This window comes from Sceloporus undulatus, chromosome 2 (genome assembly GCF_019175285.1).
Source record: "Sceloporus undulatus isolate JIND9_A2432 ecotype Alabama chromosome 2, SceUnd_v1.1, whole genome shotgun sequence".
In the NCBI taxonomy this organism is placed as follows: Eukaryota; Metazoa; Chordata; class Lepidosauria; order Squamata; family Phrynosomatidae; genus Sceloporus; species Sceloporus undulatus.
This window is the reverse complement of record NC_056523.1, coordinates 229,196,357-229,212,650: the sequence shown is the minus strand read 5'-3', so window position 1 is coordinate 229,212,650 and position 16,294 is coordinate 229,196,357. Positions and strand designations below refer to the sequence as shown.

Sequence of the window (16,294 nt, the reverse complement as noted above, 5' to 3'; positions counted from 1 at the left end):
TGTTATTAACCTCTCTAGCAAGCCTGAGTTCATTCTGTGCTTTAGCTTTTCTGACTTTACCCCTACACAGGCTAGCTATTTGTTTTAATTCCTTTTTTGTGATTTCCCCTTTTTTCCATTTCTTATACATGTTCCGTTTAAAAGTTAGCTCAGTTGAAAGTTCTTTAGTCATCCATCCTGGTTTCTTGAGACATCTCCCATTTTTTCTTCCTCACTAGAACAGTTTGAAATTGTGCCTTCAGTATCTCCCATTTGAGAAGCTCCCATCCATTCTGAACTCCCTTCTCTTTTAGAATTCCTGGCCATGGGATCACCCCCATGATCAGGAATACTAAAAGAGAAGGGAGTCCCTTGTCTCAGGGGAGAAGTTTCTCTCTTGCACCTCGTCACTCTGGGAATAACAACTGAGCAGCTACCTGAGCAGCAAGCAAGAGGCCCCTTGTCTGCACTGCCCTTTGCTGTAAGGCTTGCAGGGGTGAGGGGCCTCTCAGTCGCTGCTCAATTGCTTTTCCCAGGATGACAGGGCAGAAATGGAGCATCAAGTGAGCAGCTATGTCAAACAGCAACCAAGAAGCCTCTCGCCTGTGCTGGCCTTAGCTGACACAAGCAAAAAGCTTCTTGGTCACTGCTCAGCCAGCTGCCTTGTTGCTGCTCCCAAGATGACTGGGTGCAAAGGGAGCAGCAACCAAGACTGGTTGTTTTGAATTTGCAATAGTAAAGGTAAAGATTTTCACTTGACAAGATTGTCTAGTTGTGTTCAACTGTAGGGGATGGTGCTCATCTCCATTACTAAGCCAAGAGAGCCAGTGTTGTCAGGAACGATTCTGTGGTCATGTGGCCAAAATGACTACAGAGAACAGCAGACCTAATATCAAAAAATATGCACTGGGGGTAGGAGGCACTAGGGTTATCACTAAAAAGGGAAGGGGCTAGTAGCCTGAAAAAGGTTGGAGACCACTGTACTAGACAAAGAGGGGAGCTTTATGCTCTCGTCATCCTCAAACCTACCTACCCCCAAATGTCATTGTGTCATACATACAAATCATTCCACTTAGCAGTACTCTGGGGGGGGAGGGAAACATTACACCTAAGCATCAAAAAGTATGTACTCTGACAATAGGTTATGCATGTAGACAAAACACACAGACTTCAATCAGCATGGCTTATATAGGCCCTGTCCAGATGGGCCCTTTGCGGCATATCCATGACGTGCTAGGGTTGCCTTGGGGCAGCGCGTGCACACGCCCCACAAACCTAGCACATCATGCATGCGCTGCCGTTACACAGTGCCTTACAGACAGTGCGCGTAATGCTTATGATGGGGCTGCGCAGCTGTGACGTAACTGTGCCGTCTTTGGCGCTTTGCAGCACCACAAAAAGGAACCGCTTTTTTAGCTCATTTTTTCCTGCGCAGCAGTGCTGCGCAATTTATATGCTGCGGTGCTCCTGCGCAGGAAAGAAAGGCACCAAGGAGGCGCCTCTTTTTGGCAGTCTGTATCCTGCCATACAGACACTTTTTAGATGTGTTGTTTGAAATACACATTATCCTACACAAGCATTCAGAAGTGTGATGTCATATCACAGAATCATGGGATTTTCTCAACAAAGAATACTAAGCTAATGCTATAAAGCAGTAGAATCAGATACTAGTCAACTGACTGTCTCTGGGGAAATTAACAACAACTGAATGAAAGTCAAATGTGCTTCCTTGAGTGGCAGATTGCCCATTCAATAGCATCATAGGATCATCTAAATTTAAATGGTTAGGAGAAAGCATTCCTTGCTCCTCACCCATATAGAACTTTAGCTACCTTGCTGACCTCACAAAACAGCCAAAATAAAATAATTAATGAATGGTAACATACTTTATAGAGCTGGTGGGAGACTATAAAATGGAGGAAAAACAAATGTCAGTAGCTCCACAAAAGAGTGAGATACAGATATAATCACTGGATTATCTATTTCATCTATCTGTACTGTATATTGTTCCATTTATTTTAGGCTAACTAATTTAAATGTTGTTGACTTTGTTTTATTATATAATAATTTTAAAAGAATTACATTCACAGCATCAACGCACCTTCTGCACTAACAAACATGCACCTATGTTTCAACACTAAACTGGTCAATGGTTTGGGTTATTTATATTCTGGCTAGATAAAGATTCCTATTTCTTAACAGGTCATCCAGCCAGGACTTTCTTCCAGAACTTTCTTTATAGAAGTTGGATTTCATGAAGACCTCCAAATCTGTTCATGTATTCAATAACACAATGTGAAGTTTTTAAAAAGTTGTTAGTTTTCCTCACTTCTAATGAAGTTTACATTTGCATTATTTGTTAATGGAGAGCTAATGTGTTCATGTGTTCACACATGTGTTAAGATGCATAATACAGTGTTTAAGAATGCTCAGGCAGTCATAGGGCTTTTATGCTTCTCTTCCCCAAGGCATATCTTTGCTCTTGAGCAAAATCAATAGCAACACTCAGCATTTAATGTTTGGAGTATTCAAAGCCCATCTTCTTCTTGTAGTGTACCTTCACGTCATTTCTGACTTAGGGCAACTATAACGTGAGCTTATCTTGGCAAAATTTGTTCAGAAGAGGTTTGCCATTGCCTTTCTCTAAGACTGAAAGAATGTGACAAGCACATTATAAATATGTTTTCTTTTGTAATTCTTACAGCTACTCTGAAAGATAGGTCAGTATCAACGGTATATTGCAAGTGGGCAGGCAAACGGACAGCCCATCCCCAGCTGAGAAAGTATAGTTTGTCTAAGGCTACCTAATGAGTTCGATGGAATACACCCATTATGATTCCAGGAGGAGGCAACATTCACACCAAGATTTACCACTTCACTACTCAGTCTCGGGTCAGCTCTCTCAAACATAAAGGAGCAAGACATAAACAGATTAATCCATACTCAGCAGCATCTGGCTACATACGTCATACATCCCAATATCTACATAAGCTTTTTAACAAGAGTGTTAAGAATACAATAATAATAATAATAATAATAATAATAATAATAATAGACCCACAGATTTGTTAAGTCTTCTTTTTTGAACCTTTATATATCGTAGTGGACAAACTGCATTAGATCTGGCACCCAAGTCAACGCTTATGTACGTTCAACTGATTTAAAAGGTCTACTCTAGTTTGGACAACCAAGTGATTGGGAAAGATACCCTTTTCTGAGGTTTTTCTTATGATTTATCCAGATCAATTATTTTCACAATGAACATCTGTTCAACTCCCCATGCAAGCAATTCTCTATTCTTTTAAGGTAAGAACTCGTTGTTTATACATGTAGAAACTTACCTGGAAACCTACATCTATCAAATGTCTGCCAGAATATTTACTGTGTTGAATTTCTGCTAGGGGAAATATCATGTTTACATTCCTCCTTCAATTATAACAATCTGTCTTCTTGATATGAAACTTAGAAAAGTTTATATTATGATGACTGAAATCACACATACCAATCACACAGGCAGAAAAGGAATGTCTGTTATATGTTAGGCTTCCATAACCCTGCTCATGAATGGTGGCATTCACCTTATATAGGTGCAACAGGAACTCCCGTTTGTTATTTTTTCATTTTAGAAATTCCATGGTACATAAAGGAGGGAAGGAATCAATTTATGAACTATTTTAACAGTCTTTGGCCCCATACAGACAGGCCAAAATAACACTGCTTCGGGTCACTGTAGAGGTATGCTGTTTACATGATGTATGCGTCCTATGAGTCCGGAAGCTGCACCAAAGCTGCACTCTGGTCCTCAGGACTGGATCATGGCTTTGGCATGGCTTCTGGACTCTTAGGACGCATGCATCATTTAAACAGCATATCTCCAAAGTGACCTGAAGCAGCTTTATTTTGGCCTGTTGGTATGGGGCCTTTGTTTGTTTGTTCTGAAACTGGGGTAGATTGCTAACTTGACCAGCAGTTTCTGCCATACCAAATGTCATCTCGAGGAGACTAATAATGCTTTAAAAAGGTTAATGCCAGCAGCAGTCACACCTAAATTATACAACTGCTCTCTCATTTGTATTGTATGTGAATTGCTGAGTACCATTAAACTGGCTGCTACTTGACTTCAAAGCAATATCCCACCTTTTCCCCAATAGAGGGACTCAAAGCTGCTACCAACCAATTTAAAATAGTACAAACTGAATGAACGAGTGATTTATCGAATTAGTCAACAGACCATTTCAAACTGTTGCAAATTTGCCTTAAAAACAATTAAAATGACATGTTAAAATAACAGAGGACCAGACTAAAACTATACAAATTAGGCACGCTCTCCTCTTTGAACCACATTTTTTCCTTAAGTTGGCAACTTTGGATGCTGAAAGAGCCACCTTCTGAGACACAGAATTAGTAGAGTCACTCAATACGAAAGTAACTTTTTTCAACACAGGCCAGTTGCTCATACTGGACAGAAAGGGGCCCAGATAATGTTCCCTATAGCTTGACTAAAGATGGCACTCAAGTATATAATGTGCTAGGTCTTCTATTATTTGGGCACCACATATACACATAGCTTACAGTATATATCTTATCTTGTATTTTATTAGATTTGCTTTACTTAACTTTTTGTGCTTTTATTTATGTGTTTTAACCTTTTAGTTAATCTTATGTGAGTTCAAGGAGTGGTGAGTTTTATCTTTGTATGTAACTATTATGTATTTTATTGTTGATATGGTTAGTTGACTAATCAATAAACTCGTTGTTGTTGGAACACCTTTAAATCTTCCCTGGAGGAGCACTGAATCCATCACTTCAAACCAGATATAAGTGAAAGCAATGCATTGGCACCTTCTCATATCAAGGAGCAGATATTTCTCCCCCTTTGAATTATGTAATACAAATTTTATAAAGATACAAAAACATTGCAGAGTATAAAGTTTAAAAATGATTAAACAATTTAAAAAGTTAGAACCTTACATATTAAAAATATTAAAATTTGTTAAAAACAATAGTACAAACCCTGACATCTAAATGCAAAGCTTTTCAAAGCCAAACTCTCAGTCAGTTTGGAAAAGCCTGAGGGCACAAAATATATTTACCTGCCGTCAACAGGAGAGCAGGGATGATCTGAACATTAGTTCAAACGTTGAAGCACAGCATCCTTATACATGGTGCCATGACCCCAGTTTTTGTTAGCAAATGAAAACTTCATGTGAATAAGAAGCATTAGGGAAAACTTCCCAGAGCAAAAGTAAGGCCTGTTACAGACTGCAAAAATAAAGCTGCTTCGGGTCTCTTTGGAGGTATGCTGTTTAAATGATGCATGCACCCTAAGAATCTGGAAGCTGCACCAAAGCTGCCCTCCAGTGCTTAGGAATGGAGTGTGGCTTTGGTGCGACCTCCGGACATTTAGGCCCCATGCATGATTTAAATCGCATACCTCCAAAGAGACCCGACGCAGCTTTATTTTGGCAGTCTGTAACAGGCCTAAGTCTACATCATTACTGCAAATAATTTGTTTCTTTTATAAAACATTAGCTACAAAAGCACCAGACTAATGGACCTCAGATAGCCAGTTTTAACATTCCAGACTTGACCTCTTCTGGCTGACAAGAAGGCCTCAAACAGCTCAGCTGTCATCCAACCTCAACACAAGAAAGCGAAGGGAAAAGCAAATGGTATCTATTATTTATAGTAGCTAGATGGATTGAGCCTGTGAACCAATTTTATCTAGCCAATGCGGGCTGTCATATTTTAAACAAAACGTGATTTTAAAGAACTCCCAAGAGTTTCAATTGTAAGTAATATAAAATTGTTTCCAAAGTGTGAGAGATATTCCACACTTTAAAGTTAAATTTCTTTTTAAAACTTTCCATGCTATTACCTTGGCTGTGACCAAGCACGGGTGGTAAAATACTGTCAAGCAGGACTGATCAAAACTGAAACTCAAAATATTATTTGATTTAAATTAGATTACATAATCTTAATTTGTTTAAAAAACTGAGAGTGCCTATGTTAAAAGTATCATCATAAATACTAAGTATTAAACTCCTAACTGTCTCCTATGATGATGTTAAAAACAGTGTGTGGCAATGGAAGATGATCTGGTCAGTCTTACTTCCCAGGCTGTGTACATGATGTGCATATCTGCTATCTCTCAAGATCCTGCCTTTCTTTAAGTGCAAATACTGGGAAGGTCAATGAATACAGAATATGGAATGATGGGAATAGATTTGAGCAAGGAGAAGTGTGGATATAAATGGAAGGGATTCTATTTGTTGCTTAACTGAAAATTAATCTGGAAACAATGCAGAGTAATTGCTTGGTAGACACCAACTTTCTAATGAAGCCTATATTTCTGAACAGATATTAAGGTGGCATGAAACAATAATGGGTTTCTACTAAAAGTCATCTTTGAATGTAATCTTCCTCACTACTGAGTAAAACTATGGTGTAAAGAATTAAAATCTAGTCCTTCAGATAACAAATTTAAAACTTATTTAATATTATCTCAAACCATCTTTGCTATTAAGCGCTTCCTGTTTGGTGATGCTAGACATATTAGGGAATCAGATCATCAGCAAAAAGATCAATCTGTACATCAAAATATACTTATGGCCCACAAGTTCATGTGCTGAGAAGAAGAGTTGTCCATCTTCTGGAAACAAGTATGCCAAGACAGGGGTTTGTGATCAAATGGACATTGCACCTGTATGGTCTTGGCCATGGCCTTCCCTGGAACTTAACCTTCAGAATATCTTCTCCACAAATTAAAACCTTCACAAGCACTCCTCAAAGAAGTAGGACACTCACTACAGAAGGGAAAAGCAAACATTTTCTAACAGCTTTCTGGCGATCTGCAACACAGACTAAAGCAGGGCTGGGAAAAACGAGGCTTGTGGGCTGCAGGTACCCTACCTCCATGGCCATTTTTATGGCTCCCAAAGCTCCTCAGGATCCAACAGAATTGACGTCCAAGTAATTTCCTCTGCTAAAAAAGACCCCCAGCCCAAAACCATGACAAAACTGCCCCAGTCCTCCTAAAGGGTATCTGGAAGACAACAACTATGAGGGTGTTTTTTAACAGGTGGTGCAGGCCTCTAAGGTTTGGGAGGGCAAAGTGTCCCCCTAATTCCCAAGAATTGCCCTAATGTATGTAACTTTTTGTGGTACCGTTCACATTTTTTAAAAAAAAAAATGATGTCATGATTCATTGTTTATGCATTTTAATGCATTGTCAATGAATATAAGATGTTGTGGTTGAAGATGAGATATAAATGACTAAATGAATAAGCAAAGACAATCAACAGCACAGTACAAGATTTGCAAGGTTCAATGGTAACTGCCCTAAAGATCTACTGGCAAAAAAGAAAAGATGGGGTAGGAAATGATACAGACTTGACTTTTAAAGAAAAGCATCTATATTGGTTTTAGGTTCTTTTGCCAATGTCTTTCAAAAAGGGTACTGCCAAGCTAAAAGAACCCTGAAATATTATCAAGACACCAGAAAGGTCTGACTACATTCACCCCAAAGAAAACACCAAGACGTACACTGCTACTTCTCAAATATAGCAAAAATGTACTGTTTTTCTGTAGATCCCCTGAATAATAAATGATTTTAAGTTGTCTGTCATATAAAGACAGAGTGCACAATACTGATATTTGAATAAACCAACCACAGTTTTTCAAAGAATAAAGTACTCTTGGTTATTCTCAGCCATGGTTTAATATACTAGATTGTGTCCAGGGAATTTTACAACTCCTTAAGGCGGACTGAGTACTCTGTTAAAAGAGGACAGAACGCTGGATGGTCAGCTTATGGAAATTTTCCAGAGACTCTGCGTCACTATAGTATGTGCTGAAAGGGAGACACTTATTTCCATTCATATACCTTTAAAAGACTGGATCTTCCAAATATATATCACTGCAGCACAGTCATAAACACATGCATGGGTATTGAGCATGTATGTGCAGATGGACATGCTTCACACATTAGCTTAGTATCCTCTTGTATTTTCCTGAAACTCAAAAATGCAACTTGTTAGCTTAATGGAGACTTGTGGTTCAATTTCTATTCCACATTTTCCCAAACACTGAGGCAGTTAGCAGACTGACTTGGGCATTGTAATCTTCCATGCCACCCCCAGCGTGTGCATCAAAATTTCTCACAACCAGCTTTCACATCACTTTTGAGAACAGCTCAACCAGTCTGAGCAAGGTGTCTGTTGTTAAGCAGACAGTTAAGTTATACACCAGTTGAAACCCTGCTATCTTAGGCCTCCAACTTCAAGAACGCACTTTCTGTAGGGGATAGCTGCACCCATTATGATGGGCAAGTCTAATAATAGTTACATGCCTCCAAGAATCAGTAGAGTTTGAGTGATAACAGCAAGGAGAGGTTGGTTCTCTTTTATTCCAACCTTTACTTCAAATTTCACCTAAACCATGGACTCACTAGAACAACAAGGATTTATCTCTCAATAGCACAGGGATAACATTGACTACATTGTCAATAAAGTTTGGAGTTTTGAGAATCTGTGTAGCCCAGCAAAGCTGGCAAGGGGTCCTGATACCTATGCTGATGAATCACCATGTAAGTAGCACAAGAGGTTACAACACACTTGGTATCAAATGACTTACACTGCAGTGCTCGCATTATAAAGCCACTGGCTCCTCTCCATGTTTACCATAAATAGCTATAAGCACAATAAGTATTAGCTAAAGTCTCCCCACAACTATCTCAATGACAGCAATAAGCACCAAGCAAGAGGGGAAGCCAGAGCTACACATGTTAATGTGTGAACCAGAGTCCCCAACAATGTCAAGGCTGTCGGCTACAGAATATACATGTAAATGAGCATTTACTTCACTGATACAAGCCTACCCTCACTGATACTAGCACCACATGAAAGACATTTGAAAGACACAGCTTTTCCTCTTTTGTGCCATGTGCCCCAGTTTGCTTTCACTTTCTCAGTTTCTCTGCAGTGCTATGAAGCTTCTCTTGTCAGCATCCACAGACCCATAGAACATATTACATTGGAGAAATGTTCTTCTGTCTCAGAAGCTAAAAGCCATTGCATTGCCTCGCCCTTTATGACTAACTAACCTGGGTGTCTGGTGCTACCATAAAGTCTCTTTGAACTGGATAGTGCTCTTTAAACATGCATAAATTCAGGCTGGACAAGAAATCCTACTGGATCTACCAGTGGTATAGCAGAGCAGCTTAACATGGGAGCTTGTGAGTTACGAAGATCCAGTTCAGATCTCACTGAACTGATCTCATCTCCTCTGAGTCTCAGGCCTGTTACAGACTGCCAAAATAAAGCTGCTTTGGGTCTCTTTGGAGGTATGCTGTTTAAATGATGCATGCATCCTAAGAATCCGGAAGCTGCACCAAAGCTGTACTCCGGTGCTTAGGAATGGAGTGTGGCTTTGGCGCGACCTCCAGACTCTTAGGACCCATGCGTCATTTAAATAGCATACCTCCAAAGAGACCCGAAGCAGCTTTATTTTGGCAGTCTGTAACAGGCCTCAGTCTCAGCTTCTGAGTCCCAGCGATAATAGGATCCTAGCTTACTGTATTGCCAAAACGATAATTGAGATAATGTATGTAACACCTAAAGCAGCATGTAGCTCAGTGCAGTTACTACTACTACTACAGGAGTAGGAGTACTCCCTTGGTAGTTCCAGCACTAATCTCTAGCATAAACATATATAAATCATTTCATAGCTAGGACAAAAAGAGTCCTAGTACACATCACAATTTTCCTGTCTAAAAATGTGTTTGCAGTTTCTTTTTTCAATATTCAAGAAAATTCAGATTAGTCCAAAGTTGTCCAAAATTTCATTTCACATTTCTTTTTTAAAATGTACCATTCCAGTTTTCATCTCATTTCTTTCCTGAGATCATCCTAGTGTTCTACAATCATTTTTATTCTATTATTATCAACTTTCCTTAGAATTACCCATCTACTCCAATCCATTTCGGTACAGTTGTGCTGTCTTTTCTTCTAGAATTACAACAGGCATTCCTATCCAGCTTTCACAACTATGGACTTCAAACCTTTTAGTAACCAATTATTGATGGGGGGGGGGGGATACAGGGCAGGGTCCTTAGGGATGAACACCTAGTAGTTTCCATTTATGGTACTTCAGATGTTTGGCATCAGAACACATGAGATCTTGGGATTTCTCCCCACACATCTTCTTAATAGTATGAACTACTTGGGGACAAAAACTGGTCATCAGTTTAACACAAAACAGAGGCAATTAACTTGTTAGCTTGTCAAACAAACGGCAACAGTGACTTAACTATACGAGGAGATCAATTTTAAATTCCACTAGCAAGGCAAAAAGCTACTGCATTTCTCAAAGGTAGCTTTCTGTCTAAAACTGGATCTCAAAGACAGTCGGGGTGGGATGCTTTCTTACTAAAGGAATTTAAAGTCTGTTTCCTGGGCTGAATCTCCCAGCAGCCCTATGGCCAGAAGGCAGAGAGGCCCATCTGCATGAAGACCCTTCCATACCATACCACAAAATCTTGACCAAATGCAGGGCTAGGACTAACGTTGGCCTGATACAGACAGGCCAAAATAAAGCTGCATCGAGTCACTTTGGAGGTATGCTGTTTAAATGATACATGCATCCTAAGAGTCCAGAAGCCGCAACAAAGCCATGCTCTAGTCCTAAAGACTAGTGCAGCTTCCAGACTCTTAGGACGCATGCATCATTGAAACACCATACCCCCAAAGTGACCTGAAGCAGCTTTATTTTGGCCTGTCTGTATAGGGCCGTTGTCGTCTTCTTTTCCTTTCTTTCTCCTGTATCGTTTTAACACATCTGCCTGATGAAAAAGCCAGTGGAGTTTCAATAGCTCGCAACATGTATGTTGTTCATTTTGTTGACCCCATAAAGGTATCCCTGTGGATGAGACTGTACTTTGCAACAGGGCTACCCCCGGATCTGTTAACTACGTATCTTGTCATGCAGTCAGTCTTCTTCTAGATTCGCTCAAACAGTCGCACCCCACGCTTCCAGGTAACTACTTGAATCCATTTCCGTCCTTCCCCTTTCAAGCAAGCCTCATCATTGGTAAGTACCTTCATTAGCAAGGCCTCAATCTGTTCACCTCTCACGCCTATGATTTCTTAGCTCTTGTGTCTGTGTGAATGTATATCAGTGGTTCTCAACCTTCCTAAGGCCAGGACCCTTTAATACAGTTCCTCATGTTGTAGTGACCCCCAACCATACAATTATTTTCATTGCTACATGCAAATATGTGCTTTCCAATGGTCTTAGGCAACCCCTATGAAAGGGTCGTTCGACCCCCAAAGGGGTCCCGACCCACAGGTTGGGAACCACTGATGTATATGTTTTTGTGTGTATGTTGTACATCCCCTTAAATAAACTACAACTAATTTGGATCTGCCTCTGTGTGATTTGGGCACGGTATACCATTGGGTTGCTATCCCCGGCTGCATGTTACCACAGCCGTATCACAACTCTCATTTGAGCTATTATTTAAATCCCCCTATAAACACATTAATTTGTGGCCAAATTGGGCTAATGATTGCAAGAGTGAAAGGAGAGGCCATAAAGAAAAGCCTTCTTCAGACAAGACCCTTAAAGAGGAGGGGGCCCACCTTCCCTTTAAGGCAAGGTTCTGGCCCACATTGGGATGTTTCACAAGGGAACAAGTGGCGCAAAGGGGCCACCCCCAATCTCCCCTTCCTGGGGTCAGGGAGACCAGTGGTCCCCCTTTTCCAGGACATGTCCTCCGTTTCAACCTTCTGTCCAGGAGACATTCCAAAACGGTTCCCCTTAGCCTTTTGTTTTGGGATATCCTCCATTTTTCTTTGAATGGCTTACATTTTGCAATGCCTTGTCCTCCTTCATGGTCAAGGCATCTAGCCATCATCAGGGGCAGGGTGACCAGATGTCCTCCTTCCCCCCCCCCCAAGACCTGACCTCCATCTCAGTCTTCTGTCTAGGAGGAATCCCAAAATGCCCTCCATTTTGAGCAAGACTAAGAAGCACTATATTTTGCTTTTCATTTCGAAGCATGCTCCACTTTCCTTGAACGTCCTCTTTGTCAGTCTGGGTCTCATCCTGTACGAAGTGAACTTATATTCCTAGGGCTGTTTTGAACTTCAGTTGGGCCATGTCCTCCATTCCAAGCATGGCTGTGTGAAGCAGGAACGTACATTCTTATAGGATGCCTTAAGCTTTTCTGGGGCCACGTCCTCCATTTGACTTGAACGCCCTCCATTGGCCAACCCTGCATGAAGTGGCTATACATTTCTAGGAGCGCCTTGAGCTTTCCTGGGACCATGTCCCTCATTTTGAACATGACCATGAAGCAGGGATGTACCTTTCTAGGGGTGCCTTGAGCTTTGTTTGAGCCACGTCCTCCATTTCCCCTGAACGTCCTACATTTGGCCATGCCTTGTCTCCCTGCATGAGGTGAATGAGCTTTGTTTGGGCCACGTCCTCCATTTCCCCTGAACGTCCTACATTTGGCCATGCCTTGTCTCCCTGCATGAAGTGAATGAGCTTTGGTTGGGTCACCTCCTCCCTTACTATGATGACGATGATGATGATGAGGATCACCCCGGAATGCCCTCCATTAGGCGCCCCCCGGCCCCCCTGCCCCACTCACGGCTGTAAAGGGCGAGGCAGGCGGCGTCGGGCCCCGTGCGGGCCTCGAGGCGGAGGGCCTGCTGCTCCTGGTGCCGCTGGATCTCGCCGTTGGCGTCGCCGATGGTCAGGAGCCGCACGCCGGGGAAGACCGACACCGCCGCCGCCATCTTGGCATCCCAGGCGGCGGCGGCAACACACACAGGCGCCAGCGCCAGCGAGAGCAGAGGAGAGGCCGGAAGTGCCGGGAGGGAGCGGCCGGAAGCGCCTCCTCCCCGGCCGCGCCGCCTTGAAGGAACTACAGCGCCACCTGCCGGCCGGAGGGGGAAATGCATCAAGGGAGGGAGGAAAGAGAAAAGGAATAGAAGGCTGACCACAGAGCGCCCCCTGCCGCTGGCCGGAGGAAAGGCGGCCAGTAGTGTGTAGAAATAACCCAGTTTGAGACCGCGCTTAGAATCATAGATCATAGAGTTGGAAGAGACCACAAGGGCCATCCAGTCCAACCTCATTCTGCCATGCAGGAACTCTCAATCAAAGCATCCCTGACAGATGGCCATCCAGCCTCTGTTTGAAGACCTCTAAGGACTCCTTTAACTGCCCTGGCTCCAGGCTATGGAATCCTGGGAATTGTAGTTTGTTTTGGCACCAGACAGAGAAGGCTGAATGTCTCGCAAAACCGCAGATGTAATCCAGTTTGAGACCACTTCAACTGCCCCGGCTCGATGCTAGGGAATCCTGGGATTTGTAGTTTGTTGAGGCATAAGTGCTCTCTGTCAGAGAAGGCTAAATATCTCAGCAAAAATGCATTTCCCAAGATTCCCTAGCATTGAGCCAGGGCAGTTGAAGCAGTCTCAGACCGGATTCTTCATACAGTGCGTTTTGGGCCATAGAAGCCCAAATTTTTGTGAGGCATTACAGCCTTCAAAATCTCTGGTGCCTCGTCGCCACCAAACTACAAATCCCAGGACTCCGTAGCACTGGGTCGTGTCTGTTATATTGGGGTCAAATGTGGTCATTTCTGAAGTGAGGACACAGGCAGAGCTGGGGCCTCTAACCCCAAAAGAGGACAAGGCATCGCAAAATATCAAGCGTTCAGGAAAATGGGACGACACAACCAAACAAAAGCTCAAAGCACTCATATAGATGTAAAATTTGGCTCTTCTTACCTTGCTCACTTCTTACCAAAGTAAACAAACATAATTTTAAACCCACAGGTTCACCAATGCAATGGCAGTCCTTAGCAAATTCAAAACGAAGACACAAAGATTCTATTTGGACACAAGCACCAGGTTTTAGCTTCTTCATCACCCATAGCTGGCAGGCCACAGCCTCCAAACTAGGAAAATCCTCCCCAGTCCATGTTACTGTACTTTATTACATGACCAATGCAGCTATCCCTGGATAAGTTCCCCAGCCCAGAGTTTTTGTGCAGTAATTCCACAGCCTAGGATCCCATAATTTGCCATGAGAGGGACCACCACACTCATACATAATCTTGCACCACCTTTTTCAATGCTGAGCAGATATGGACAACATTATATAGTTATATATCTGTATTATATAGCATTATATATATATTACAGTGGGCCCTCCACACTCACTGGGGGTTAGGGGTGCAGGACCCCTATGAAAGTGAAAAAAATGCAAATAAAAAACACTGTATAAAACTTGTCTAGGAATCTTTAGGTTCTCCAGCACAACTTTATGGCCTACATCTTTATGGCAGAAGCTGACCACAGAATCACACTGGATGACCTACAAATGACTAGAGAATTGCTCTTTCTAGGAATCTCTAGTTCCTCCAGCGTGACTTTGCTTCAACATCTGACAGAGTCATGCTGGAGATTGTTAAAGAGAACATACTAATCGAATCCATGTATAATAAAACCGACAGAAGTCAAAGCTGCAGATGTGGAGGGCCAGCTGTATATAGTCCAGTTCTTTGAGAGATTAATAGTACAGTTCTGTGCATGTCAATTTGGAAGCCAGACCTGTCACAAATGGCAGAATGTGGCACTCCTCCTTGCAGAATAGGAGGGTTTGGTTTGCTGTAGAATGAGGTGGTCAACAGTCCGCTTTTCAATGGCATCATTAGTCTTTTGGAGCTCCTGTAGGGCCTCCTGTAGGAGGTAGGATATGGAAGACTTTGTCAGAGGCTTGAGAATACCAGTGTTGGACAATTGCCCTGTTATCATATTTAGGGAATGTTTATGTTCTTGAATGGTAGGTGGTTGCTGTATGCACATGTAGTCATTGCTAAGAGTCCATTTGATGCCATTCACCAGCACCACTTTCCCACTTGGAGGCTCACACACCTCTACAGTTGAGTAGGCAGAGGTATGCACCATTTTGCTGCTATTACTGATCTGCCCTCCCAAGTAAAAGCAGTCTTGGAAAAGCAGGTTGTTGTTATAAAAACAATTATTGTTATAGAATTAATCTATAATATATCCAACAGCAATCAAAGTACAAATAAAACTGGTAATCCCCTGATAAAAATAGCAATCATGCAAAAAAGACCCTATTTGGCAAATGAAAAGATACTAACACTCTGTCAGAATATATACAGACTGTTCCATAGATCAGACAGTTTTTTGGCACCTGAGGAGACGATACACCTGGCATTTACATCTACAGGAAGAGAGGGGGAAAGAAGAGGAGAGAACAAGCAAGGAAGAATGACCCAACAATAATTGGAGGGAATGGAGACTAAAGCTTAGAGAGAGAGAGAAAATGACAACTTCCAAAATCTCTTAGCCACCATGGCCACTGACCATGCTGTCTGGGTGATTTCTGGAAGTTACAGTCCAAAAAAGTCTTTCTCAAACTGCTGAGGCCCATTTGTCCAGGAGACCCACCATTGGCTGGAAGTGCAAAAAATGAGGCTAAATTGTACAAAATGTTCAAGGATGTTTAGGAAATCTTATTTCCTGTGCAACTTTCAAAGAGTCCTTAGAACTTGTTGAGTTTGGCCTTTTCTCTCCAGAGTGCGCTGAAAACAATCTGACATTAGCCTTGTCTATACAGGTCAAAACACCAGTTTCCCCTCTGCACACTCTGGCATTGTCCTGTTCAGACAATGCACAGTCCAAACCCTGGTTCTGGTGTGGGCAGTCCAGACCACGTCTGGCATGTCTTGTACCAGAACCAGGGCATAACAAGGTTGTGTGTGTGTGTTGTGTGCCTTCAAGTCATTTCCGACTTATGGCAACCTTAAGGTAAACCTATCATGGGGTTTTCTTGGCAAGATTTGTTCAGAGGAGGTTTCCATTGCTGTCCCCTGAGGCTGAGAACATGTGACTTGCCTAAGGTCATCCAGTGGGTTTCATGACCAAGCAGGAGCAAACCCTGGTCTCCAGAGTTGTAGTCCAACACTCAAACCACTATGCTAGAAAAAGTACTTGTTGCTCTCCATCCTCACACCATGACATCTGCCTGCCTGGACGTCCCACCAAGCCACCCAGGGTTTTTAGTGCTGCATCAAGTTGCATGTTCTGAGATCAGAACAAGGCACACAGCATGCAACCGTTGCTGGCCATCTCATTCTGATCTGTGAGTGACTTGAGGCAGGGGCAGATGTGCAGGGCAGCTCAGCCCATGTAGATAGCCACGGTGGAGCAAGAATAGAGTGCTAAGTAAATGGGTCAGGTTGGGGCAACAGTGAGGCCAGGATACACCAGGC

At 42.4% G+C, this 16,294-nt stretch overlaps 1 protein-coding gene across 4 annotated transcripts in view; it reads right to left on the bottom strand.

Annotated features, from left to right (window-relative positions):
- Positions 1-12,845, bottom strand: part of CARM1 (coactivator associated arginine methyltransferase 1) — a 67,170-nt gene extending 54,325 nt beyond the window's left edge. For 2 of the 4 annotated variants that reach the window (XM_042449566.1, XM_042449569.1), the window contains exon 1: positions 12,635-12,845. In XM_042449566.1, the coding sequence (XP_042305500.1) occupies positions 12,635-12,782 (148 nt within the window). In that variant the 5' untranslated portion in view covers positions 12,783-12,845. The remainder of the gene's footprint in view (positions 1-12,634) is intronic. The other 2 variants (XM_042449567.1, XM_042449568.1) reach the window with 2 other exon arrangements.
- Between the last annotated feature and the right edge of the window lie 3,449 nt (positions 12,846-16,294).